General features: G+C 43.4%; 1 protein-coding gene across 1 annotated transcript in view; it reads left to right on the top strand.

Annotated features, from left to right (window-relative positions):
- The window catches only part of TNFSF11 (TNF superfamily member 11), a gene marked incomplete at its 5' end in the record, with an annotated part of 38,126 nt that extends 13,542 nt beyond the window's left edge, over nt 1-24,584 (top strand). The window contains 4 exons of the mRNA XM_081015005.1: nt 6,467-6,634; nt 18,037-18,085; nt 18,175-18,273; nt 20,024-24,584. Of these exons, the coding sequence (XP_080871131.1) occupies nt 6,467-6,634; nt 18,037-18,085; nt 18,175-18,273; nt 20,024-20,445 (738 nt within the window). The 3' untranslated portion in view covers nt 20,446-24,584. The remainder of the gene's footprint in view (nt 1-6,466; nt 6,635-18,036; nt 18,086-18,174; nt 18,274-20,023) is intronic.
- Nucleotides 24,585-27,867: the final 3,283 nt, after the last annotated feature.

Consider the following 27,867-nt stretch of genomic DNA (forward strand, 5'->3'; position numbering starts at 1 on the left):
GCAAGGCAGTTCTTAGGCTTTTATTTTCACTTTGTCTGAGATGAGGCACACTGATAAAATATCTAGGTCAGGCGTCCCGAAACTTGGCCCTCCAGCTGTTTTGGGACTACAGTTCCCATCATCCCTGTTAGCTAGGAATGATGGGAGTTGTAGTCCCAAAACAGCTGGAGGGCCGAGTTTGGGGATACCTGATCTAGGTAGAGACCTGAGTCCTGCCTTTACCACATCTCTCTTGGTTCTTGGAAATTTGCATACTAATTCAAATTCACTGTCTGAACTAGCCAGACATTTACTCAGTTCTTCATTTGGAGTAGAATTCTTGAGAAACTTCAGATTGGTCCACAGAGTCATTAGATTTTAGATTTTAACGATCTCTGTCCTCATCTGAGAGAGGCAGTATGTACAGGAGATGTGAGAACCAATACTCCAAATCCACTGTCCTTGTCCTGCTGCAAGGATGGGAATTTGTCATGCTCTTAAACATTCTGCTCATTTTTAGGTCCAAGCTGAAGGACTAGTGGCAAGGACTAGGGGCAGAGGGGATGAGACCGACGATAAGATTCCTGTCTTCAAGTGTCATCCAATGTGTCACTTAAGAATGGAAGGAAAGAAGGGAGTTGTTTTGGCACAGAGATGCTACCCATCAGTTTATGTGCATATTTCAATGTTTGTGCAGTTTAATGCTTCCTTCCATGTTAAATACGACTTGCTGAAGTATCCGTGATTCTTGTATCTTTGTCGTCAGTGTCTGGTCCCCAAAAGTATACTGCATCTGAATTTATAAAGCATTTTGTTAACAGCTGCCTATCATTGTGACTTGTGCTCCATCATGTATGTTCCAGAAATCTAGAAAGCAACACAAGCTTGAAAACTCCAGGAGTTTCAGAAAACAACTGTAGTGTGGCAAGGCTACATGTGAACAGCATCTCTTGAACAGCCAAAATAATCTCCCTTCTCCATTTGGCAGCACTTAGATCAGGGGTCAGCAACCTTTTTCAGCCATGGGCCGGTCCACCGTCCCTCAGACCATGTGGGGGGGCCATACTATATTTTTGGGGGGGGGGAAATGAACAAATTCCTGTGCCCCACAAATAACCCAGAGGTGCCTTTTAAATAAAAGCACACATTCTACTCATGTAAAAACAAGCTGATTCTCGGACCGTCCACGGGCTGGATTGAGAAGGCGATTGGGCCACATCTGGCCCCTGGGCCTTAGGTTGCCTACCCCTGACTTAGATGCTGGCCCCGAAGCCCATTCAGAATATGTAGCCTTTTTCTGCCACCTCCACCACAGCTGCCTCAAGTTTAGCAACTTTTATCTGTTTCTCGTGTTTTCTTTCATGTTTGATGCATTTTTCTTAATTTCACCAGTTGCCCAGTCTTTTGCAGGTTCTTACTATGGTTCAAATCCCCGCGACGGGGAGAGCTCCCGTTGTTCGGTCCCTGCTCCTGCCAACCTAGCAGTTCGAAAGCACGTCAAAGTGCAAGTAGATAAATAGGTACCGTTCCGGCGGGAAGGTAAACGGCGTTTCCAAGCGCTGCTTTGGTTTGCCAGAAGTGGCTTAGTCATGCTGGCCACATGACCCAGAAGCTATACGCTGGCTCCCTCGGCCAGTAAAGCGAGATGAGTGCCGCAACCCCAGAGTCGGTCATGACTGGACCTAATGGTCAGGGGTCCCTTTACCTTTACCTTTACTATGGTTCAAGTACAGAATATAAAATGTATTTGCCACCTGTTAGCCACCAAAACTTTCTGACATGCTTTTAACAACATACAACACTACATCTTTGGCTTTTGCTAATTATAATATTGATTATGATTGTTCACCTTTGGTTCAGCAACTCCCCCCTTTTGCTATATTCCCTGTTTCCCAGTCTGCGGAAAGTTTACACACGCGACCTTAAACTGGTTGATGAAGTTTGGTAGCTAGCAAGCAACTCGTAAATCTTAATAAAATTATCATGAACATTCCTTGTCTTGCTGAAGTTGTTTGCTAGATTGTGTTGCACAGATTTGTAGGCACATTTGCGGTGGCATCACTCACACGTCCCTCTGTTGCTGTCGCCTCCTGCCTGCCTGCCCATGCTGGGCTTCCGTCCAAAATGGCTTCATATGGATCTAGTAGATCTGATTTTAAGAGTTTGAGCCACAACCCTCCCCACTTTTTCCAGCTTGCTGTGGCTAGTTTAAAGCCCTTCCCTGAGCCAGCTGCAAAGTTGGTGATATTTTTTGAATGTATTGTTGTTGTTGTTTAGTTGTTTAGTCGTGTCCGACTCTTCATGACCCCATGAACCAGAGCACGCCAGGCACTCCTGTCTTCCACTGCCTCCCGCAGTTTGGTCAAACTCATGTTTGTAGCTTCGAGAACACTGTCCAACCCTCTCGTCCTCTGTCGTCCCCTTCTCCTTGTGCCCTCCATCTTTCCCAACATCAGGGTCTTTTCCAGGGAGTCTTCTCTTCTCATGAGGTGGCCAACGTATTGGAGCCTCAGCTTCAGGACCTGCCCTTCCAGTGAGCACTCAGGGCTGATTTCCTTCAGAATGGATACGTTTGATCTTCTTGCAGTCCATGGGACTCTCAAGAGTCTCCTCCAGCACCAGAATTCAAACGCATCAATTCTTCCGCGATCAGCCTTCTTTATGGTCCAGCTCTCACTTCCATACATCACTACTGGGAAAACCATGGCTTTAACTGTACGGACCTTTGTTGGTAAGGTGATATCTCTGCTTTTTAAGATGCTGTCTAGGTTTGTCATTGTTTTTCTCCCAAGAAGCAGGCGTCTTTTAATTTCGTGACTGCTGTCACCATCTGCAGTGATCATGGAGCCCAAGAAAGTAAAATCTCTCCCTCCCTCCATTTCTTCCCCTTCTATTTGCCAGGAGGTGATGGAACCAGCGGCCATGATCTTAGTTTTTTTGATCTTGAATGTATAGTGGCATCAAACTTTTAAAGCATTACATATGTGGGTCCCCCTCCCCTTCCAGGATTTTTGAAGCCCAGATTTTGCACTGAATTCACTCTGTGTTAGAGCTTAGCTCCCTTCTTCAGGGCCATCTTGTAGCTTGAGGTCTTGGTTTATGAAAATCTTAACCACATGTGAAACCATACACCAGAGTGAAAAGTGCATGTTGTTATCTCAAACAGGAAACAGAATGGCCCTGTGAATCTCAGCCAGGAAGCTGTGGTTGCTTACCTGTTTTTGTATTTTGCATGAGTAAGAGTTTTTACTGTGCTAGAGAAAGTGGAACATGGGTGAAACTCTGAGGACAGGTTCACACAGTTGTTTTCATGGACCCAAAACACTCTACATGGTTAACCTTGAGTACCCATGTCTGGTGATCCCACAGCAGTAGACGAATGCACTGCTTTCCATTGTTTTGTTTTATTTATGAGTTACTTCCTATGAGACATATAGAAAACAATCGCTTATCTAAAAACAGTCAAAATAATTACATAAAGTACACCAGGTCGAAACTCTGTTCAGCAGTGGATCCTTTTGGGAATTACAGGGACAGAACTACACAGACAGTATAGAAATTTATTCATGTATGCGACTGCAGTGGCAAGAAGACGTCCCAGCAAAAGAAGAATGGATACCAGTATTTAATGAATATGCAGAAATGGAAAAATAAGAAATTAAGATAACAAACTTTTGATAAAAGAATGGAAATGGTTTATGGAATATTTACAAACAAACTGTAAACAGATAAGAACATTGGCAGGATTATTGTACAGTGGTACCTTGGTTTACAACCATAATCCGTTCCGGAGGTCCGTTTGAAAACCAAAACAGGTTGTAAGCCAAGGCATGCTTTCGCCAATGGGGCCTCCCCCCCAAATTTATTCGTAATCCAAAAAAAAAAAAGGGTTGTAATCCAAAAAGCAAGGTACCACTGTAATGATCTGCAGTTTTATAAGAGTATACAGTATATTTAAAGTAGATGAATAAGTGAGCAAATTAAGTTAATTTGGATATGCAGAAAATGTTAAAAATAAATTTAAGGAACCGCAGAAAGAGGGGGAAGGAAGTCAAGTTTTGAAATGTTAAAATGATTGTAAAATTCTTGAAATGTATAAAATTGAAAAGCATAAGTAAAACAACAACAACAACACAACAACAGGTCTTCTTCAGCAGTGGGGCAGCTGCTGGGAAGTCAAGCCTTTAGTCTTTTTAGTTACACCAGCTTTTGCCAGCGTAACTTTTACTGAGTTGCCAGGTCATGTGGCCAAGCAGAAGGGGATTAGGATCGATCCTAACTTGCCCCTCTCTGGTCCCACCACACACACCCAGAACCACGGGTGCATTCTAGAGCTGCCCAGTCAGCATGCAAGGGGACCTTCTCAGCCACCGAGAAGTCGTCTTCTCGCCTCTTTTTCCTAGAAAAAGAGGTGCTGGAACTCACCATGAACGCCTCACTCGTTCTCTTATCATGGCAATGGCGCCCACCTGAGAGGTGCCGCAACTGAGTTCCAACTGCAAAAAAGCCCTGTCTATATCTATCTATAAATATTAGTGGATGGAGAGATAGATACATAGAGTGGGTGGCCGTGGGTGACCTTCTGCCATGGATGCTTTAGTTGGAATTCCTGCATTGCAGGGGGTTGGACTAGATAACTCTTGGGAGTCCCCCTGCAGTTATATGATAGTAGAAGGTGCTTCAGAAGGCAGGGGCGACCCATTGTGTACAATGGAACATTAAGGAAAACACTATTTGAGTCTGTTGTAAACAAAAATCTGCCCCTTTCCCGCTTATGGGGTACCCAAGAGCCCATATAGAGTCCTTATGTAGGTTCCCTCTTGGTAGGAGAAAATAACAGAGGCCAACCAGAGAATATTGAGAAGCAAAGCAGCTAGTAAGCTTGATATTTATTGATCTGTTGCAACAGGGTGCTCCCCTCGCCCGCAGGAGAGGAGGAACCCAGAAAAATGGTGCGCAAGGCCTAATATAGACGTTTTAAATTCCCTGCCCTGGAGCTCAAGACCACCCCTCCATACATCATACATACACCATGGAAGGGGTGTAACCTAAGACCACCCCCCCAGATACATCATACCTACATCACAGAAAGGCAGTCTACAGCAGAAATCTGAGTGACTTGTTTATCTCGTCTGACAGGTTACCTGTTTAATGGTCACTTGATTGGATTGCCTGGGGAGCCTGGCCAGTCTTTTGTAATGATAAATACTTAGTTCCTGAGCCAGGTCACAGGCTCTCACCCTATTCATATCTTAAATGTGCCCTTAAGACAGGATTTGTGAAGGAAAAAGACAATGGGGAGGTTTCCCACTTTGACCTTGCAGAGAAATAATAGAGGTCAATTTGTTCAGGCCTTTTTTTCTGTGGTGTTTTCAGACATGTGGTTTATATATTTATGTATGTGTTTGCTTGGTACGTTTATGAACATCTATTACATATCTAAGACCTTAAAATTCTTATCACAAGTCCCTCCAAATGAAGGCGTTGGAGCCCTCCAAATCATTTGGCCATGTTATTTGCACAGCAGATATTGGCTCTGCCTGAAAGTCAAGACATATAGATCTGCGGTGTTATAGATGGGATCTTGGCAGGTGAAGAAAATGTTTCTGTGAACAGCCCCTGAGATACGCAGAATTGTAGACGGCATCCAGCTTGCTTCTCCCTGGGATCTCTGCCCCTGGGCTTTCCTTTTTCCAGACCTCTTCTACTTTGCCTCTCAGCCTTCAATTCCCTCATCACCCCAAACGCTGCTTTTCCTTTTTTCTGGCAGCTGCCAGTAGCCCTTTCTGATGTGAGGTTTTCCCAGCAAAATTGATGTTCAAAACCCCGCGCATCCTGCATTTATAACTGATTTTCTAGCTTAAGTCTGATTTGCATACCCAATGAAAAAGAAACATGTGCGCTGTGTTTCACACATATCCTTGTGTATACAGTGGTACCTCGGGTTACATACGCTTCAGGTTATATACGCTTCAGGTTACAGACTCCGCTAACCCAGAAATACCACCTCGGGTTAAGAACTTTGCTTCAGGTTGAGAACAGAAATTGTGCTCTGGCGGCAGCGAGAGGCCCCATTAGCTAAAGTGGTGCTTCAGGTTAAGAACAGTTTCAGGTTAAGAACGGACCTCCGGAACGAATTAAGTACTTAACTTGAGGTACCACTGTATTCTCTTTCCTGAAAGGGCTCTCTAGATCAGGTTATCTCTTCGAAGTGTGGCTGCCATCAAGTTAATGGCCAGGACTCCCTTCCTGTGTGGGTCTGATCACAATAAAGTTTCCGTTTTTAGTTTGCATGCTCAATACCTTCTGACAAACCTTCCCACCATGACTTTAGCTGCTCCTTTTAAGAACATAGCAATAGCCTTGCTGGACCAGGGCAAGTTTTTTTGACATTTGATATCTCTGGGATGGCCTCCATTCTGCTTTTGGGTGCATGAACAATCTGTGAAATAAAAGCAGTGAGATGTCTTTGAATATTTTCTTTCAGATGGACCCTAACAGAATTTCGGAAGAAGATACGCATTGTCTGAGAACTTTTCTGAGACTCCAGGGGAATATAGACCTGCAGGAAACAACCTTGGCAAACCAAGAAACAAGGCTGCTGTCTGAATCGTGCAGAAGGATGAAGCAGGCATTTCAAGGAGCAATGCAGAAGGTCAGTGCAGCCCAGCTGGTCTGAAGCTTGCAGGTAGCCGAAGCTTCCACATTAACCCCAGGGCAAAGTGAGTTCCTGGCACCCACAGATCCAAAACGGTCAGTCAGTCAGGCTTGCCCTGCTTAGCCAAGAAGCTGATTTCTTCTTGGTGTGACTCCCAATCTGCATTGGGAACGTAATACAGTGGTACCTCAGGTTACATACGCTTCAGGTTACATACGCTTCAGGTTACAGACTCCGCTAACCCAGAAATAGTACCTCGGGTTAAGAACTTTGCTTCAGGATGAGAACAGAAATCGTGCTCTGGCAGCGCGGCGGCAGCAGGAGGCCCCATTAGCTATAGTGGTGCTTCAGGTTAAGAACGGACCTCCAGAATGAATTAAGTTCTTAACCCGAGGTACCACTGTACAGTACCGGTTCAGCACCCCAGAGCTGTTTTTCCATCCGAATACAAGTGGCACCCTTAAGCACACTTAAAAAAACCCACATGATTAACCCAACCTGCAGTTTGTTTCTTACCCGCAGCTCATTTTATACTTACGGTTGCTTTGGAAAAACTGTTATTCCTGGCATTATCTTCATCTGGGGTATATAACTAATTCTATAATCAATATCAATAACTTATGGTCCACAATTCTTCATTCCCTCTTAGTGGAAAAAGTTTGGAGTTCAGGAGGTACAGAATATAAATTCTGCATGTCCCTCAGCAGAAAGTGCTTGGAGTTTATCCTAGTGGTTAAATGACACAGTAATACCGTATTGGCCCGACTATAAGCCTCACTTCCCCCCCACATTCCGACCTTACGGTATGAAGCCAGGAGCGCAGCAAAGTGGTGTCTGTCCTGCGCATAGGCCCCTGTCCTCTGCGCAGCGCGGCTCCCTGCCCCGTATGCAGCCAGGGGCAGCGAGGAATGGAGTGGCTTATATTTGGGTATTTTTTCTTTTCTCTCCCCCCGCCCAATTTTAAAGGTGCGGCTTATATTTGGGTGCGGCTTATATTCAGGCCAATACGGTAGATAAATGACACAGCTCAGGACTGCAATGCCTCAAGGACTTCCTCTCCCCATATAAACTGGGCCCTGCGATCATCATCTGAGGCCCTTCTTTGTGTGCCTCCGCCATGAGAGGGCCGGAGGGTGGCAACACGAGAATGGGCCTTTTCTGTAGTGGCTCCCCATTTGCGGGATGCTCCCCCCAGGGAGGTTCTCCTGGTGCCTTCATTTTTAGGTGCGAGGCGAAAATGTTCCTCTTGTCTGAAGCTGGACAAATTATGACAAACTATAGCTTGGGACACGGGTGGCGCTGTGGGTTAACCACAGAGCCTAGGGCTTGCCGATCAGAAGGTTGGCAGTTCGAATCCCAGCGACGGGGTGAGCTCCCATTGCTCAGTCCCTGCTCCTGCCAACCTAGTAGTTCAAAAGCACAAAGTGCAAGTAGATAAATAGGTATCGCTCCGGCGAGAAGGTAAACAGCGTTTCCGTGCGCTGCTCTGGTTCGCCAGAAGAGGCTTAGTCATGCTGGCCACATGACCCAGAAGCTGTATGCCGGCTCCCTCGGCCAATAAAGCGAGATGAGCGCCGCAACCCCAGAGTCGTCCACGACTGGACCTAATGGTCAGGGGTCCCTTTACCTTTATAGTTTAGAGAGGCTTGTTTCAACAAAGGGATCCGATAGGATGAAGAGCAGGCTAGAAATATATTCAATACATAATTCAGCCGCAGATTACAGTTAACCACGGTTTTTCAAGTTCAGACAAGTTGTGGTTAATCTTAAACAGAAGCAGCGCTTTCTTTCAGCTAGATTTTGCTGGAACTCAGTTCTGGCACCACTCAGGTGGGCGCCATTGCCGTTATAGGAGAATGAGGAAGGTGTTCATGGTGAGTTCCGGCACCTCTTTTTTCTAGAAAAAAAATAGCACTACATAGAAGTGATAATTTGCAAATTCCTGCAAGAGAAAGAAAAACCAAAATAAGTAATGGTTGATGTTGCTATTATTGTCCTGTTTCTATCTGTAGTTTCAGTTTGCTAAAAATCTAATGAATTTTTTTTTTTAAAAGTTTCCAACGTCCTTTGCACAGCCACACTGGAGGAGAAGTGAGAAACAGGTGGCTCACTGCAGTTTGTTGTTATAAAGCGGAAACTTTCACTTTTGAGTTGAGCGTTGAATCTGAATGAAGCCAGTGAGGGGTTTTGAAACCTACGTAGGTCTTCCCAGTCTGACCGCTAGACCACATGGGCTCTCGTGAAAAGCTGTTGTTGTTTGCAACAAGTCTTTACGATAAAGTGATCCATAAATTGAAAGGACAAAATATAAGCCCAGTTTGTTTGTTTGTTTGTTTGTTTTTAAACAGTCATGTTTTTATTGTTAAAATAATTCAGCATTAATGCACACATATTGCGAATATACAAGCATACATTTCATACAATCCTTAAAAATGTTCAAACATGCCTACACACAATCCCACAGATAATTCCTTTTCCCATCACCATCCACCACCCCTCACCCCACCTTTGTGTTAGACTTCCAATCTACTCGGTTGCAATTTCTTTCCACTTCTATTACTTTCTTTCACACACCTTTAACCTAATTTCATGCCTCTTTTTCTATTACACATTGTTATCCATCTTATTTAGTATTTCAGTATTTAAAACGGAACTTGTTTATTCTAGTAGGAGTTCTGATTTTTCAATATGGTTTTGCAAGTATCCTTTAAACACCTTCCAATCCCTGTCTGTCTTCTCTTTTGAGATCCTTCCAATTCCTCCCAATTTTTTTGGATATATTGTAGTACTCCAATAATTTGGCAAGCCACTCTATTTTTGTCGGTATAATACCACTTTTCCAATTTTTCGCAATCAATAGCCTTGCGGCTACTGTTGCATATAAATATAATGTCTTCTTCCTTTAGACTTCCTGGCACTATTCCCAATAGAAAACCTTCTGGTATATAAGCCCAGTTTGGAGGACCATCCCAAGCTCCATAAATCATAAAGGTTGATGAAACTGGGAAGGAGGCCAAGAACTCCACATTCGCCTTCCCCTCCTCTCCTTGTGTGTTTGCAAGATCTTGTCCAGGGTTCAGAACAAGCATCAGGTGCAAGGAGATTTTGACATGGGCCTTGTGTTCAAAGAAGAGAAGTCAGAGGACATACAGCCCCATTTGAATGCTGTGTGTCTCGATGAACACTGGCTCTCAATTTTCCTTTTGCCTGACTTGAAGACTTAGCAAGTCCTCAGAAACTGAGCACAATACGCTTGCTTCACATGGAAGTGTCTGGCAGAAAGTGCCAGGCAAATGTCTAAGGGTTGGGTTAGAAGCAAATACCAGAGGGTCTTTAGAGTGTTTGATCTCTTACACATCACTGCGTATTTAGCTCTATTTAAATGTAATTACAATCTAATCTAGAGCCGTTTAAAAGCTGATAGAGTGCTGGCACTTGATATGTTCTGTCTTTTGTAATTGCCCCTTGCGTAGGAAGTAGAAAACTCTTGGTTCGTTTCCTCTTTATTGCCTTTGAGGGATTCTAATGTCCCAACAGTTCTGTTAATAAAAAATACTGCAATAGGTTTTAATTGCCCTAGTTCAAAGTTTAAAGAAAAGCTTTGTCTGAGCTGTGCAGAAGAAAGAGGGCTTAATGTGTAATGTTGTACTGTGGTACCTCGGGTTACAGACGCTTCAGGTTACAGACGCTTCAGGTTACAGACTCCGCTAACCCAGAAATAGTACCTCAGGTTAAGAACTTTGCTTCAGGATGAGAACAGAAATTGCACGGTGGCAGTGGGAGGCCCCATTAGTTAAAGTGGTACCTTAGGTTAAGAACAGTTTCAGGTTAAGAATGGACCTCCAGAAGGAATTAAGTTCTTAACCCAAGGTTAAATTATAAAATTTTGCATGGGTAGGGTAGGCCCTGGTTTTCACATTTTAAAAGGTGTACATCATATACACAACTGAAATACAGTGGTACCTCAGGTTAAGTACTTAATTCGTTCTGGAGGTCCATACTTAACCTGAAACTGTTCTTAACCTGAAGCACCACTGTAGCTAATGGGGCCTCCTGCTGCTGCCGTGCCGCCGGAACACGATTTCTGTTCTCATCCTGAAGCAAAGTTCCTAACCTGTGTGATAGGAATTTTATGGTTTTAGATATATGGCAACGTTCATAACCACACATACATAGATCAGCACAGGAAAGCCAACCTGGAACCATTTTGATTCCTAAACTGAGCAAATGTTTCTCTGCATGGTAAAAAATGGAAAAGCCTCCCCATTGTCTCTTCCTTCACAAATCCTGTCTTAATCTGTGTTTGAATAAGGGTGTGAGCCTTATCATTACAAAAGACTGCCAAGGCTCCCCAAGAAATCCAATCAAGTAACCTGCCAGACAGGAAATAAACAAAGCGACAGGAGAAAACAACATGCAAATGTTCTGTTTTAGACCGCCTTATCTGAGGGGTGGTCTTAGGTTACACCCCTTCTGTGATGAATGCATAATGTTTCTGGGGGTGGTCTTGATCTAGAGGATGGGAATTTCAAAAGTCTTTATAAGCCCTTGCATAGCATTTTTGGGGGTCCTCTTCCTCTCCTGCGTGTGAGGGGAGCACCCTGTTGCAACAGATCAATAAAGATCAAGCTTACTAGCTGCTTTGCTTCTCAATATTCTCTGGTTGGCCTCTGTTATTTTCTCCTACCAATAGGGAACCTATGTAAGGACTCTATATGGGCTCTTGGATACCCCATAAGGGAAAAGGGCATATTTTTATTTACAACACCTGAAGCACTATTTCTGGGTTAATGGAGTCTGTAACCTGAAGCGTATATAACCTGAAGCGTATGTAACCCAAGGTACCACTGTAATGTGCTGAAGTTGTCTAACTGTTTTCTCAGTGGCATTTGGAGAGGGAATCAATTTAGCCTCAGTGTCCTGGTGAAATGCTGTCTCTGTGCTTTCCACATACAGGTTTTTCAGTTTTCTGAATACAGGTGATTCACAACTTAGGTGCATTTTGCTTGAGCACATTCAGCGTTACATACTTGACCCCCCCAAAGCAAAAAATTTAAAGAGGGGGAGCGGGTGCCTGGGGAGAAAAAGGTTTTGACGATCCCACCTGCCATTGAACCCAATGTGCTTCGACAATACAGTGGTACCTTGGTTTACGAACTTAATCCGTTCCGGAAGTCCGTTCTTAAACCAAAGTGTTCTTAAACCAAGGCTTGCTTTTCCATAGCAGCGGGGGACTCGATTTACAAATGGAACACACTCAACGTGTTCTGCTTCCAAGGCAAAGTTCACAAACCAAAACACCTACTTTGGGTTTGCAGTGTTCTTAATCCAAGTTGTTCATAAACTAAGCTGTTCTTAAACCAAGGTACCACTGTACATGATTTTCTCTTTTCGCTGGAACGTAACCCCCATTTTAGTTGACTATATCTCATGCCTTTTCCTTTCCCCCCAAATTTCAAATAATTATGTGTACCTTCAAAGGTAGGAAAACAGGTCAACAACAGTTGCAATCTTGGGCTATGGTTTTTTTCTGTACAACAACATTTTTTTAAAAAAAACATCCTATGTGGCAGGATATTGGTATAGATCTGTAGGTGCCAGGGGCCTTGCCCCCCCAAAAAAAGTTTCCAAGAAGGGAGCTGCCCCCCCCCATATCCCATGGTGACGTAAATGCCACACAAGCAAGTGCGGCATGCGCAGATGATGTCAGCACATTGCTCCTGTTGAATCAACAAGTGTAAAAGCGAATTTACTCAGGTAACTTCCTTTTGAGACCGCCTGGAAATAAGCCACTTAGGTGCCACAGGGGGATGAAAGGGCAAAGCTCATTTGCAGATTTGTGGGCTTCCTCCCTCTCTCAAGGGCTAAGTGTGAATAGGTGTGGAACGCTAATCCCCTTTGAGGTAATGAGCTTTAGTACATCAAAAGAGGGACCTTCCCTGGACCAGAATTTAGGTCAGGGGACAGGAAATCAGCTGGAGTTAAGAGTGAAGGAAGCAGACAGGAAACATTATGCTGGGTTGTGCTTCAGTGCAAGTTAGGCAGCGGGAGAAAGATGGCGTTAGGCTTATTGTTGCTATGTAATCAGCTGGTTTTGGGGGGATGCTGCTGCTGCGAGCCTCAGTATTCTGCCTAATTCCCGAAGGAAACACTAACCCCGGATAGCGTACCTGCAGCCCCTGGAATCTTGGGGGAGATTGGGGTGGCGTGTAACACTGGTGTCAGAAGTGGGATCTGTGTTTCCGAGCAGAAAAGGCCTGTGAGCATTTGTGAAGTCAAAATGGAGGGAGGAATTGAGGCACTCCTTGAAGAGTTCAGGTTGATGGAGCAGCGGTTGGACCAGCAAAAGAAGCAGCATTGTGAGCAATTAGCAGTGGTGGCACAGAGGAAGCTGTGGCAGGGCCGGCGGTGGCGCAGTGGAACTGGCAACAGTGGGGACTTGCTTCACCTCGCTTCATGGAAGCCTTGCTAAGGGGGAAGCTTAGTAAATAAAAATGTCCTGGCCTCTTTGTGGTCAACCGCGACAGAGCATTGTCCAAAGTCTGTGGCAGCCGCCTCACGTGGAATGGCTGCCTCTGAACTGGACCCTTCCGGCTTGTTCGGATAGTGACTAAACTCGGAACGCCGTCTCCAGCCTTTTCGATTCTCTGCTAAAATCTGCGGCTCCAGCTTCCATTTAGACACGTGCAATGTTAGGGTGCCACTTTTCTCACTTGGATCTTGGCCATTGTCCATGAATTCCCCAGCTCCATTCAAACCAAGTAGCAAAATTACATTTTTTGTTCTTGTAGTCTGTTTGTTGATTTCCTACTTGAGGCCTTTGCCACTCCAGAGCTGCAGAACCCCACTCTTAAAAAAGCGGGAGGGCAAGACGGGCAAACAGAAAACTGCGAGACAGTTTGTGGAGTGATACTTTTCTCTGCCCCCGTCCCCTTGGCTGGGCTCCAGACCTCGTCACCTTTGGGAAATCTCAGGCCTGGACTCGTCTTGCGCATGGCAACAAAGCACTCCATCGGCTGGACCTCCAAGGTGGCCTTTCATGAGGAAACGTTGGCGTCTGAGAGAGTGCTTGAGGAAAGTCTGGCCTCGCAGTCCTGGGGCGGAAGGGGAGAAGTTGAAGCAGGGAGCTGAGAGTCAGGGAAGCCCTGTGGTTCAAATGCTGCCTCTGCCATGAACTCTGGAGGTGACCGTAAGCAAACCACGTTCTCTTCGGCCCACCCTTCTCTGCAACAAGGGGGTAAAAATACTATCTCACAGAGGCTGTTTTCGTTTTGTTTAGGATTACACAATGTTGTGTAGCATTTGGAAGACTCTGCAAAGCCATCTTCTTTTTTTAAAAAAACGAATTTTATTAGTATTTTCCACACAACAACAACAACACGAAAGATATCAAAAAATAATAATACACAACACACAAAAATCAACATTCAAAAACTAAAAAAAACCTAACAAAAACAAATCCATATCTTACAATTTAATATTATAAACACTAAAACAACAAGAAGACATTGACTTCCACCAGTCCCACAGCACCTCCTTTATCTCTCATTGTGTCTTCCTGTTTTCCTGTTTTCTTTATCATCTCTATCCTAACATCTAGATAGAAATCCTTCTTTCATATCCTTTCACTTCCCAAGGTTATTCCAGACTCAGCCAGATTTCTGCCCTCGAACCTTGACTTTTGAGGTATTCATTTAGGCACTCTGCAAAGCCATCTTCAATGTCGCTGCTGTTTTTGAGTTGGCAATGTGAGGATGCAAAGGGCTTTTCGTAGGGTTAGAATTAAAAACTGTTTGGCATCAGGACAAATGTGACTTGTGTGAATATTCTTCAGTGTGCCCATTGCTAGGGCCCACCTAAACTGCAACCTGCAACAGGAACCCCTTGAAATGTTGTAACTATACATGGAGTGTGTGGCTTCTCATAATTGCAGAATAGAGGGGATTTTGATAGATGCAACTTGTCGTGCAGGAGTGACAGAATCTGGCCTTCTGGAATTCACTCTTTGACCCAGTTGTGGATGATGTGACCAGGGGGGTGGGGGCAGACCTCTGTGTTGGATGAAGCCTATAGGGCTGCCCCATCTGGTCCACATTCTCCATTCCTCATCTGCCCCCCACCCCCGTTCAACCTGGCAAATATTGCAAGCCAGTCAGGTATTGGGATATTTTGCTTTCAGTGGACGGTCCCCTTTCCCATGTTGTGCTATTTGTTGTTATAAAGATTCACTGGACCAATTTCTGTGGCTTCGGCATTCTGAACCAGTTTGCTTTCTCTGCAGTTTACTTCCTGAGCTGCAGAGATAGAAACCAGTGAATTTCCTGGAAGATAATGATTGTGATCTTTTCTCTTTCTCGGTGCCTGTTACACAGTCACTTCTAGGCAGCCTATCTGGGTTATGCTCAGATGGTGCTACTGACACTTTCCTTGAAATTAAAACAATGCCCAAACACTTCTTAAAATATTCAAAAGCTTTTCCTTGCAGAACCTATAGCTAAAGAAGAATATGTGCAAAGTACTTATTCACAAAGCAGGGGCTTAGTTTTACTTAGTTGAAGATGACAGCTTCTTTCTTAAACATTCAAACAAACTCTTTCTTTCTTTCTTTCTTTCTTTCTTTCTTTCTTTCTTTCTTTCTTTCTTTGCACTCAGACCTCTGTACATGACCCAGGCAGGCCATGCAGTTCCTTCTGAGAGGTTTACACTTTCTCCTTCCAGCAGATTTCTCCTTCTTGCTTCTTTGGGAGAACATCAACCTGTACTTCTTTCTGTCACAAGCATTCACACAGAAACACGAGCGCTTCTTTCTGTTGCGTTGAGAGAGAGTTATTGGGGCCGACCTGGCCACAGTGATCCATGCGACGGTCACCTCCAGGCTTGATTACTGTAATTCGCTCTATGCGGGGCTGCCCTTGAAGCTGTCCCAGAAACTCCAGCGGGTGCAGAATGCTGCAGTGAGACTCCTCACGGGGTCTCTGCCATGGGAGCATATTCACCCAGTGCTTTTCAAGCTGCACTGGCTCCCGGTGGAGTACAGGGTCAGATTTAAGGTGCTGCTTTTGACCTTTAAAGCCCTTCACGGCCTAGGACCCTCGTACCTACGGGACCGCCTCTCCCGGTATGCCCCATGGAGGACCTCAAGGTCCATAAATAGCAACACCCTAGTGGTCCCGGGCCCTAAGGAAGTTAGATTAGCTTCAACCAGAGCCAGGGCCTTTTCAACACTGGCTCCGGCCTGGTGGAACGCTCTGCCTCATGAGACCAGGGCCCTGCAGGAACTGCTTTCTTTCCGCAGGGCCTGTAAGACAGAGTTGTTCTGCCTGGCCTTTGGCTTGGAGCCAATTTGATTCCCTCCCCCTCTTTCTTTTTTCCTTTCTCCTCCTGTGATGAGGCTGCATTTTAATGTTTCAATGTTTTAATGTTGCATTTTAATCTTGTTTTTAAGTTGTATTCACTCAACTTGTTTTTATTATTGGTTGTTAGCCGCCCTGAGCCCGGCCTTGGCTGGGGAGGGCAGGGTATAAATAAAAATTATTATTATTATTATTATTATTATTATTATTATTATTATTGAACACTGTCTCTTCTTCAGTGTTCATGGAAATGCTTCCCTTTAGATATTTGAAGATGGCTATCATAGTCTTCTGTTCTCCAGGCTAAACATACCCAGCTCCTTCAGTGGTTGCTCACAAGGCTTAGTTTCCTGACCCTTGTTCGTTTTGGGATGTTCCAGCTTGTCAACACCCTTCTTCAACTGTGGTGCCCAGAACTAGAAGCAGCGTTCCAGGTCCGACCAAGGCAGACTAGAGTGGGACTATTACTTTCCTTGATCGGACACTATACTTCTGTTGATGCAGCCTAGAATAGCATTAGCTTTTTTGCTGCTGCATCACCCTGTGGACTCATGTTAAGCTTGTGGTCTATGAAGACCCCTAGATCTTTTTCACATGTGCTACTGGCAGGCCAGTGTCCCCGATCTTAAATTGTGCAGCTGGTTCTTCCTGTGTAGAACCTTTTATTTTTCCCTATTGAAATTCGTTAACTTTTTCTGCTGCTGCAGTGTGTTGATGTTAGGATCATCCTACTCGCGTGTAGGTCCCTGGCAGAGATGCATGCCCGTCTGGCATGTTCTCTCCCTCCTGGTCGATCGTTCGGGAGCTTCAAAAGCTTTCTCCAGCTTGAACATCACAGTGACTGATACCAAGGGGCATCAATGCACTTAGGATCCTGCAGAGTATTTGTAGTTTGTGTAACAGACTCAATAGCTCAGCATTTTGGCTAATCTACTTTTATTTACATATAATACAGTCACAGCATTCTGACTTAGCTCCTTCCTCTTTCTCATCAGACAGCAAAGAGAAAAAACAAAGGACAATAGTCCCACATCATGGAACACAGTAACATAAACATCCTGTCTCTGTCACTTCCCACACTGTGGAATGAAAACATACACCGTCATGTGATAGACAACAATCCCATGACTGCAAGCACGGAGCAAGAATCCTAACAGTTAAGCCATGCAAATTCAGCTTCACGCCTTTAACAAAAACCAAGATATGAGTCAACATCCCCAATCAGCCACGGCAAACATAATTATATGTCCACGTATGAACTGCAAGAGGCAACATGATAGCTTGGCCGGGAGGTGGGTTCAAATGGTCTCCTCTACCCCCATCACTCAGTCCAGACACTGAGGTCCAGCTCCAAGGGCCTTCTGGCAGTTCCCTCACTGCGAGAAGTGAGGTTACAGGGAACCAGGCAGAGGGCCTTCTTGGTAGTGGCGCCCTCCCATCAGATGTCAAGGAAATAAACAACTATCGGACTTTTAGAAGACATCTGAAGGCAGCCCAGTTTAGGGATGTTTTTAATGTTTGATGTTTTATCATGCTTTTAATATTCTGTTGGGAGCTGTCCAGAGTGGCTGGGGAAACTTATGAAGAATGTGATTTGTGGGTGCCATTTTTGCTAAACTCTGGTTAATTTTAACAATGGTTAATTAAAGCAAGCCAGCTTAATAAATGATGGTTTGAATTAGTCCCAAATCTGTCCAAGTTCAGACAGCACTGCAGGCTGCAGTTCATCTAAAATGCTAAGTAGAAAGTTTCAAACTCCTCCTTGCAGCCATGGCAAAGAAGGAGAGGGAACCTTATGAACCTACAGATTTGCTGCAGCTCTTTTTTGAAACACTAAACACTATGGTTTAAGCTTACAGCATTACATACAAATTAGCTCAAAGTGGGCAAAGCAATTTGCGATCTTGCTGCCACTTTAACTAGATGGTGTGGTTTGCAAACTGTCACAAACTTCAGCATCTCTTAGTTTTTCAGGATTTGTGAGCGTGCGACAAATTTAGCTGTAGCTTCACTATGCAAAATTAAGTTTGTTTCTTCCATTTTTAGGAAGTCCAGCGTATTATTATTGGTAAGGATCAGTCAAGATCAGATAAATGTAAGTATGACAGTGGCTTCATTACTTGATATTATTCAAATCTTATGAGATTTTTCTGTGGTGATTTTAACAAGATGTCTTGCTTTTAGCTACAATGGGAGCATCATGGCTAGATTTGCCCAAGAAAAACAAGCCTGACAAAGCACCCCTTGCCCATCTCATAATCGATGGCAATAAAATTCCAGCTGGTAAGCTCCTTTTTCATCTTGTTTCTATCAATATTATGCTGTCTGAATTGTGCCAGTTTACGTTATTGTGCAAAACCGTGGTTAAGAAAACTCAACTATGGTGTGGTGTGATGCCTGAATTGATAAACCATTGTTTGAAGTTGGCTGGCAAAGTAGAATCTGCTCATGATTTGAAGTTGGCTTGAAAACCTTGGTTTGCATTAACTGTAGCTTCATGGGAAATCCAAATTGACAAACCATTTTAATGACAATTGTCTCCTTTCATTGCCTAGTATGGTGAACTGAGCAGATGGAAAATGAAACGAGACAAGCAGCTCTAACCTGTTGTTTTATCTGTAAATTTGGGAGGCCAAGCCGCAGGTTGAATTGAACTAGGGTTTATGCAAACAATTGGTTCACTGTAGCTGGTTGAGCCAATATATAAAGAAGTATGAAAATAGATACTTTAAACTTCTAAATTAAGCTTTCATTAAGTCCAAACTGTCGTGGAGTTTTTGTAAGATGGCAAAACTTCTGTGAGGCCTCCTGATTTCAGATCTCCCTCACCCCCAGTAAGGCATGTAATTATTCAACTTTGCATAAAGTTGGTTAAAATCTTGCAGTGGAAATTCTGGAAAGCAAGAAAGCATTGGTCAGCAGTGGTCATGACCACAATTCATGAAATATTCCAAGCTAATATGATAGTTGATCCACAAGCATGTCTCCTAAATTATGTCAATAATTTGTAGGGCTAGAATATAGGGGCATATTTCCCATTATCTGGGGTTAACTTGGCTCTTGGGGTGTTTCCAGAATAGAGGATGAAAAAGGAAATGTTTTAAAATGGTCTTTCCCTTTTAATGCAGACTTCTGTTGAGTAAATTGCATTGTTAGTTATATGGTGGCTTCTGTTGATTAAATTGTAAGTTATGTTACACTTCCTTCAACAACGCCAAAATACATATACGTTCAGTTCAGGTAGTATGAATGTTCACTTAAAAGGTAAGGTAAAAAAGGTAAAGGACCCCTGGACGGTTACGTCCAGTCAAAGGTGACTATGAGGTTGTGGCTCTCATCTCGCTTCAGGCCGAGGGAGCCGGTGTTTGTCCACAGACAGCTTTCCAGGTCATGTGGCCAGCATGAACACCGTGGTGCAACGGAACACCGTGATGGAAACCAGAGCGTACAAAAACACCATTTACATAAAATGAATTGAAGATTAATTGGCTAAAATCAGGTGACAGTTATGATTCTGTTCTGACCACTTCCTTCTGTCCAAGTGGAATCCAATATTCTTAGCCACACTTCACTGAATGGATAGCCTAATACTGTGGAAAACCTATAATCTGTATAATCTGCTCTCTGTGCACACATCCCATTTTGAAACAGCTGGGGAACATAGTAACCCTTCGGCTGGGGCCAAGAGCTGAGCATCTCTGTTCATGACTAGAGCCATCATGGGTGTCGTAAAATGGCCATCTGAGTTTGCTTCCCCAGACATAGCTAGAAGAGTCATCGAATCATAGACTTGTGGAGTTGGAATGAGACCAGAAAAAGTGAGGAAATTAATTTAAGAGAGATTTAAGAGTATAGTCAAGTTGAAGGCTCTGGACATTACACATTAAAAAGCTTCTCTATGCAGGGCTGCCTTAATAACAGTAAAACCAATTCTAGGTAAACACCAACTCATGGCTGCAAAAACAATATATTATCCACCTGTGACATTAAACTTAAAATAAGATATACATTTTCTTATCTGTTTCCCTCATAGGTACCAAAAAAGTGAACCTTACATCTTGGCATCATGACAAAGGCTGGGCAAACATACGGAATATGACATTCAGTGATGGGAAATTGGAAGTCAATCATGATGGCTTTTATTATCTGTACACCAATGTATGCTTTAGACACCATGAAGCTTTGGGAAACCTAACTGGACAAATTCTGCAGTTGATGGTATATGTCATAAAAACAGATGCTAAAAGGAGAAACCCTGTAGTTTTGATGAAAGGAGGAAGTACAAAGAATTGGTCAGGAGACTCAGAATTTCATTTTTATTCTGTAAATGTAGGAGGGTTTTTCAAACTGAAATCTGGTGAAATAATAAGTATCCAAGTATCATACCCGTCATTACTGGATCGCTCTCCGGAAGGAACTTACTTTGGGGCCTTTAAAATAAGGGATATCGATTGAGTTTTGCTACAGGATTTTTCAGAGGGGAAGTAGCCTATTCATTCAACTGGACCAGATTATGGGAGATGTGATGGAACGGCTTTTAGGATCCAATTGTACAGGAACGATCATTTCTTCCTAGACCAGGGTAGTCAGCCTGGTGCTCTCCATCTTTTCTCGGACCACAACTCCCATAACTGCTGGCCATTGGAGAGGCTGACTAGGGGTTGATGGGAGTTGTACCCCGAGAATATCCGGTGAGCACCACATTGGCTATCCTTGTTGCAGACAGTCTTCTCTACAGCTCAATTGCACTTAGGATAGTTCATTTTCCAATGCTTAATTTGAAATTTATTTGTGAAGATCTGGGTTATGGATTTGGGATATGTGGATATAAATTGGCATCAGTCCATAATAGCATCTAAACTATTTTTTTAGAGACGTACTTCAAAATCCAAGCACGCTTTTCATGATGCTCAAGAAACAAAAGGTGGAATCCGCACTAAGTTAGTTGCATGCAAGTTCCATTGAAATTGATAATGAAAAGTCCCATTTATTTTGGGGGAACTAAATGCAACTAACTTACAAAACCATCCTGTACATATCTACTCAGAAGTAAATCCCAAGGAGTTCAATGGGGTTTACTCCTAGGTAAGTGTGTAAAGGATTCCTTTTGATGGAAGATTTAGAAGTGTGGATTTTTAACATTTGTTTTGTTTTGCATGTTTGGTCTGCAAAGCAACCTGTGCACTGATGGCACTTTTAAATAAACATTAGTACTATTTTTTCCCCATAACCAAAGCATTTGAAAAGCCAGTTTTATTTTGCCCAGTTTAAAAGTCTCTCTAGACCTGGATTCAGGGGAAATGTTAGAATCTTTAATTAAAAATAGAATTGCCACTTCTCCTTGTTTGTTTTCCAGATGATGAAAATATTTGTTCTTCTGCAGGCAGAATTGCATCTTGTGTGTGTTGTATTTTGTACCTATGTGCCTTAATTGGTTTTCATTTTGTTCCACTCCCCCCAACCCGCTCTGGCCAAGGGATATGCCGCCAAAGGTTCCAGTGTTGTACATTTTGTAACTACTGGCACTGAAGTTGTTCCTGACTTGCATGTTGCCACATGTGTTTTCTCCTGCAATGTAAGAGTGCTTTTACTGTTGTGATGGAAGACCAGCAATGAAAAAGGGAGAAGCTATTGCTTATCTAGGTGACACTGGAAGTGTGGGGTGATTGACTATTCGACAATGCAGTGATAATGAGGACTAACTCACATCTCATTTTTTAAAAGGTTACATACATCTACCAAGAGTTTAAGTGCCTTTCTAAACATACCGTATCTTTCTGTCTATAAGACGCCCCCATGTATAAGACGCCCCCTATTTTTGGAGACTCAGATTTAAGAAAATAGGGGGGGGATTTGTATCCATGTATAAGACGCCCCCTAATTTTTTAGGGGGAAAACCTAGTCTTATACACAGAAAAATACGGTAGTTGAGTTGGATCCAGACTAAAGTTAGTTGAACTTTGACTCCATTGAAATCAGTGGAAAACGTTAATCATAACTTCAGTCCCATTGATTCTGGTAGGAATTAAATTCAGCTAATTTAATCTTGATGTAACCTGTAATGTCTAGAAACACATTTAACATACAGATCCTCTCATCAAAGATCCAGGGTTGTCAATGTGTCTCAACCTGTGTTTGCTGCCTTGAAATGCGTAAGGCGTAGTCAGTGCGCTGAGCAAAGGCTTTTCGGAAAACAGCAACTTGGGTTTAGCAAACGAGCTGTTCAATGATGTAACGGCAGACCCAAGAAATGTCCCCACTTGGCGTGTTAAGAGGTGCTAATAAAATATAGTTAGGTGGGGATGGTGTTGATTGTTCCTTACAAGAAGTAATCTTTAAAGCAGCGGTTCTCAACCTGTGAGTCCCCAGATGTTGTCCCTGAGCTCTGGCCTTGCTAGCTAGGGGTGATGGGAGTTGTAGTTCATCAACATCTGGGGACCCAAGGTTGAGAAAGGCTGCTTTAAAGCATGAAGCATTTGACATGAGTCCATCAAAATGAATTCAGCATGCTTTCTTTAAAAAAACCTTAAATTGCTCAATAGGAGCTAGAGCATAGGTGGGCAACTAGTTTGAATGCTGGGACCATCTCTCCCTGTTTTCTAAGCTTCCAGCCTTCTTTGTATGTCACAACCAACCTCCCTGAAATTTCACATGCTTTCAGTACAAAACACCTTCCCTTCTGTGTGCCACCGTGTCTCGTGTGAGGCTTGCTACAGAAAGGGTGCAGAATTACTAAGCGCTGGAATTATGCTGGCTTGGTTTATGTGCAACAACCAAGCCTCAGGTTCATACACCCCCACCTGCCCTTCACATATAAGAGAAGGAGATTTAAAGCTTCAGTGCTTTGACTAGAAGAACATGGAGTTTGTAAACCTGGTCTTCTTAACTCAGCCCAGAAGCTTTTGATCTGTGTTCCTGGAGATGTATGTCCCTTCTTCCCTGCAATCATGCCACGAAAAAGGTTCCTGTGGCATGCACAATATACCGTATTTTCCGCCCCATAAGATGTACCTGACCATAAGATGCGCCTAGTTTTTAGAGGAGGAAAACAAGAAAAAAAATATTCTGAACGAAACCGTGGATGTATGATTTTTGTGGTTCATGCTGTGGCCACGGACATGTGATTTGACGGTGAGTTTGGGGTAGCCCAATGCAAAAATCCTGAGAATCCATGTGGATCTGTGGTTTGTAACCACGTTTTTTGCCATTGCGGCCCCACAAAACAGTGGATGTGTGGTTTTTTTGGTGCAGGCTGTAGCCATGGACATGCTATGTGATCTGATGGTGAATTTGGGGTGACCCAATGCAAAAATCCTGAGGATCCATGGGCTTTTACCTCCCCCCTCCTAGGCAGCCTCCTTTATCGCTTATCTCCCTCCGACCAGCTGCTTCCTTTCAACACTCCCTTCCCTCTTGTTTGCCTTAGTGTCTTTTCCTTAGCTGGAGCAGTTTTTTGCTCCTCCTCTTCTAATTTCTCTCCTTGCAAGTTTGCAGTCTATACCTCCCCCCTCCTAGGCAGCCTCCTTTATCTCTAGCGTCCCTTATCTCCCTCCCTGATCGCTTGCCGATTAGCGGCTTTGTTTCAACACCTACTTCCCTCTTTCAAAAGAAAGTGAGCATGATCTGCTTTTCTCCCCTGGGCAATTCGGCTCCAGGGACCACACATTCGCTCCATAAGACGCACAGACATTTCCCCTTACATTTTAGGAAGAAAAAAGTGCGTCTTGCCATTGTACAAGAAAGGATAGGAGTCCCACACATTGAGCATTGAGCCTTTTTAATTTGAAAGGAAGTCCTGCCAATGGATTCTCAGCGTCATGCAGAACTTGCAAATACATAAGTTCCAAAAAAAAGGCAAAATGGGTATTTTTATATTCTGTAATATCAAGTTATATTTCAGGTGTATGTTTTGTTTGAAAAAAATCTGTAATTTATATTTGTCCTAAAGTATTTGATACAAAATATTTAAAAACTTACTGTATGTGTATTTAATGTTTGAAAATTGTACAGACATGGATAACTGGTGCACTTTTTTAATCCCGTTGGGGGAAAACTGCAGCTAATATGATCATTTGCTACTAGCAAATGTGATGTTTCTTGGTGTTTTATTAATTTAACAGCTTCTCTTCGATCTGATCAGTGTTACTGAGCAGTCAAGGGCCAAGTATCATTAGACAACTGTTGATAATTTTAGGTACTTTTCACATCTCCAAAAAGTCTTCATTCTAGCAAAGTCCTTCCATGTCATGTTGAAATTCTTGAGGAGGGAAAGTTGGGTTCTTTCAGGAAGGACTGAGAAATGGCAGCAATATTTTCAAGATTGTGCCTTTGAATTAGATTAACACCATGCCGCTGGGAATATGGAAAAGTATACAGCAGACAAAGAGATTTGTTAAGAGTATTTATGTAATTGTTCAACAGACATTTTATCCTATTGCAAATGTTGCAATACTGTAAATGCTGTAATAGATTTTTGCAATACAAACCTTTTCCAATAAATACATAGAGGCCCATGTTACTATTATTTTATATTGTATAATAAGCATTGCTTTTGAATGCTATGACTTTTTTTATAAACACATTTCTAAGAAAAAGAGTTTGTGGTTTGCATTTCTCTTCTGCCCCCACATCCTTTCTCTGTAGATTTCTTATCTTAGTACTAGCACTATACCATGTTGGAGCAAAGATTTATAACAAATTTGATTGCTATTAGTTTGAGACATATGGAATGCAAATTCTGTTAAGTGTGAGCAGCGTAAATTCAAATAATGCCAAACCTACACAACTAGTCCTGCTGTCTTTAGGTTAGTGGCTAGCTGAGCAAATTATGGCAGAGTATCTTCAGCAGAGTTGGGGGTCAGGAACTGAATACTATCTGAGTCAGGAATCCCTCAGCTACAACTGAGATCTGCTGTATCCTAAGCTCCTTGCCTGGTGGATCTTGCCATAGGATTGCTCCCTACATGACTACATTATTAAGTGGGATGATAAAGCAAGGATTTTGTTCTCAAGAAATGCACTTCAGGAATTGAACAGTGTAATGAAAATTCATTTTTTTCAGGTGGTGGGTCTTTCCCATTTGAGATATGTTTATGTGTTTTTGCTCCATTTTTTTGTCAGTTACACCATGTGTACAGTCAATCTCCCTCTCTGCATTTTGGCAACTGCATCATAGTTTGGGTAATGGCTCAAAGAAGGAAACTAGAGGGTCTAAATTGGAAAAAAAACAACAATTTACACATTGTTATCTGCTCGTGAGATTATTCCTTTTTTGGCATTTCAGCAAATTTTGCTACAAAAATAATATGTCAAACTTCGGAAATCAGTAATTAAACCAAATTGAATTATCTTAGATAGACTGTGGCTTGGGTGTGTGTATTGGACCATGCAAAACAAGGGTAATTGAGAATTCAATCTAGCATTTTCTGTTTGTGTCTATATGAGAGACACAGGGGTGTTTTTTTTAATAGCTGTAGGTCATCTTAGGTTAGGAAGGAATGAAATTTGGTCAAGTGTGGGCTGGCTACCAACATGAGACAGTCTGTATCAACAATGGGAACGGGATAGTTACCAAAAGAGCAGCAAGACCTTCGGGCTCCCATTTTCCTTTCCTGGAGAGAGGACAAAAAACAAAGGTTTGTAAGCCACTTAAATAAGCAGACTGAAGAATGTGCTATGAAATGTCTTCCATTTGAGTGTAATTGTAATTGTAGCTGGCACTCTGGCCATCCTTTTATTGAATAGTCTACAGAAGTCTGAAATGGAGTAGCTATATTTTGTACGTTGGGAAAGTTGAGTCACTTTTCCTAAAATGTATACTGGGCATGCCCCCAGCCATAGTTAAGCACATTTAGATGTAATTACTTTGAATGGGAGAATGAGGGAGCAATCTTACGCACAAGAAGCTGACGTAAAGCAAGCTAGCGTAACTGAAGCTGGCGTAAAGTTGCACTGGATCCAAACCCTGTTCAGCAGCGGGGCTGTTGCTCCTGCTTTGCCTAAGCCTGGCGGAAGGAAAACAGCCTTTGAAATAGTGTTCTACATCAGGTTGCCAGATCATGTGACTGAGCTGAGCATGCTTAGGATCCCACCTAAGTACCACTCCCAAAACACTCCTTTCAGACCCTCCAAGTGTCCCTATTTTTCAGGGACAGTTCTGGATTTATACAAGGCACCCCGGTTTCCGATTTGATCTGCTTTTCCTTAAAGGCAAAGGTAAAGGGACCCCTGATCATTAGGTCCAGTCATGACCAACTCTGGGGTTGCGGCGCTCATCTCGCTTTATTGTCCAAGGGAGCCGGCATACAACTTCCAGGTCATGTGGCCAGCATGACTAAGCCGCTTCTGGCGAACCAGAGCAGCGCACGGAAACGCCGTTTACCTTCCCGCCGGAGCATTACCTATTGATCTACTTGCACTTTGACGTGCTTTTGAACTGCTAGGTTGGCAGGAGCAGGGACTGAGCAACGGGAGCTCACCCCGTCACAGGGATTTGAACCACCGACCTTCTGATCGGCAAATCCTAGGCTCTGCAGTTTAACCCACAGTGCCACCCATGTCCCTTGCTTTTCCTTAGGACGTCCCTATTTTCATCGGAGAAATTTTTGGAGGGTATGGAGTTATCCAACCCCCCTAGCCATCTGAAGGTCGCCCTGTATAGGGAAGTTTTTTAAAATGTGCAATGCTTTATTATGTTTTTATATAGGTTGGAAGCCACCCAGAGTGACTGGGGCAACCCAGTCAGATGGGAGGGGATAAATAGTAAACATACGGTTATGGAATAGGACGTCTCTATTTTCATTGGAGAAATGCTTGGGGGTTTGTGGGGTGCTTACACCAGTCTTGGCTCAGCCAGGATGAACAAGTTACGTTGGTGCATCTTCTGTTGATAATAATATTAATTTTTTGTTTATACCCCGCCCTCCCCGGCCAGAGCCAGGCTCAGGGCTGCTAACACCAGTAAAATTACAATAAAAACATAATAGGGGAGGGGGGGAAAGCAATTTAAAATACAGGTTAAAAATACAATTTAAAATGCAGCCTCATTTTAATAATAGCCCATAGATCAAAACCGTAAGTGGAGGGAAACATAAGGGTCAGACTGAGTCCAAACCAAAGGCCAGGCGGAACAGCTCTGTCTTGCAGGCCCTGCGGAAAGATGTCAAGTCCCACAGGGCCTTGGTCTCTTGTGACAGAGTGTTCCACCAAGTCGGGGCCAGTACTGAAAAAGCCCTGGCCCTAGTGGAGACCAATCTAACCACCTTGCGACTTGGGACCTCCAAAATGTTGTCATTTGTGGACCTTAAGGTCCTCCACGGGGCATACCAGGAGCCAGGATGTTGAGCCAGGATTGGAGACTTAATGCTGACACACAAAGTATTATTATTTTGAAATCAAGACTCCTTGCACTCTGCTCTGCTCCCCCTTTCTTCCTGGCCAGGGTGGCCCTGCAGCTACGAGCTGTCCAAGGGAGGAAGACGGCAGCGGCAGCCATGGAGAGGCAATGGGATGCTCCCTAAGCAGCCATTGCCTCAGTCGCCCAGGACAAGCAGTGGCACTGGCGGAGGAAATAGGAACATTCCGGGATCAAATCAGAAGCCAGGGTTGCTTTCATAATTCTGGGACTATCTTGGCAAATAGGGACACTTGAAGTTATGGGGAATGTCCTCTCCAGTCCTCTTTTGCACTCTATGCAGGAAGGCAGAGATATTTTGGGGGGTGGGGAAGCAGTGTTCACAACACAGTGCTTCTCACATGGGTTGATATTTCCTGTTTAGGGCTTCCATTGAAACGGTATCTGCCAATTGCATGCCCATCTGACACAAAGCTATGAGTTCTCAAGCTGAAGAACACAATACCTGAGAAAACTGATGGTTG

This window comes from Podarcis pityusensis (assembly GCF_964106645.2).
Source record: "Podarcis pityusensis genome assembly, chromosome: 7".
NCBI classification, from domain to species: domain Eukaryota; kingdom Metazoa; phylum Chordata; class Lepidosauria; order Squamata; family Lacertidae; genus Podarcis; species Podarcis pityusensis.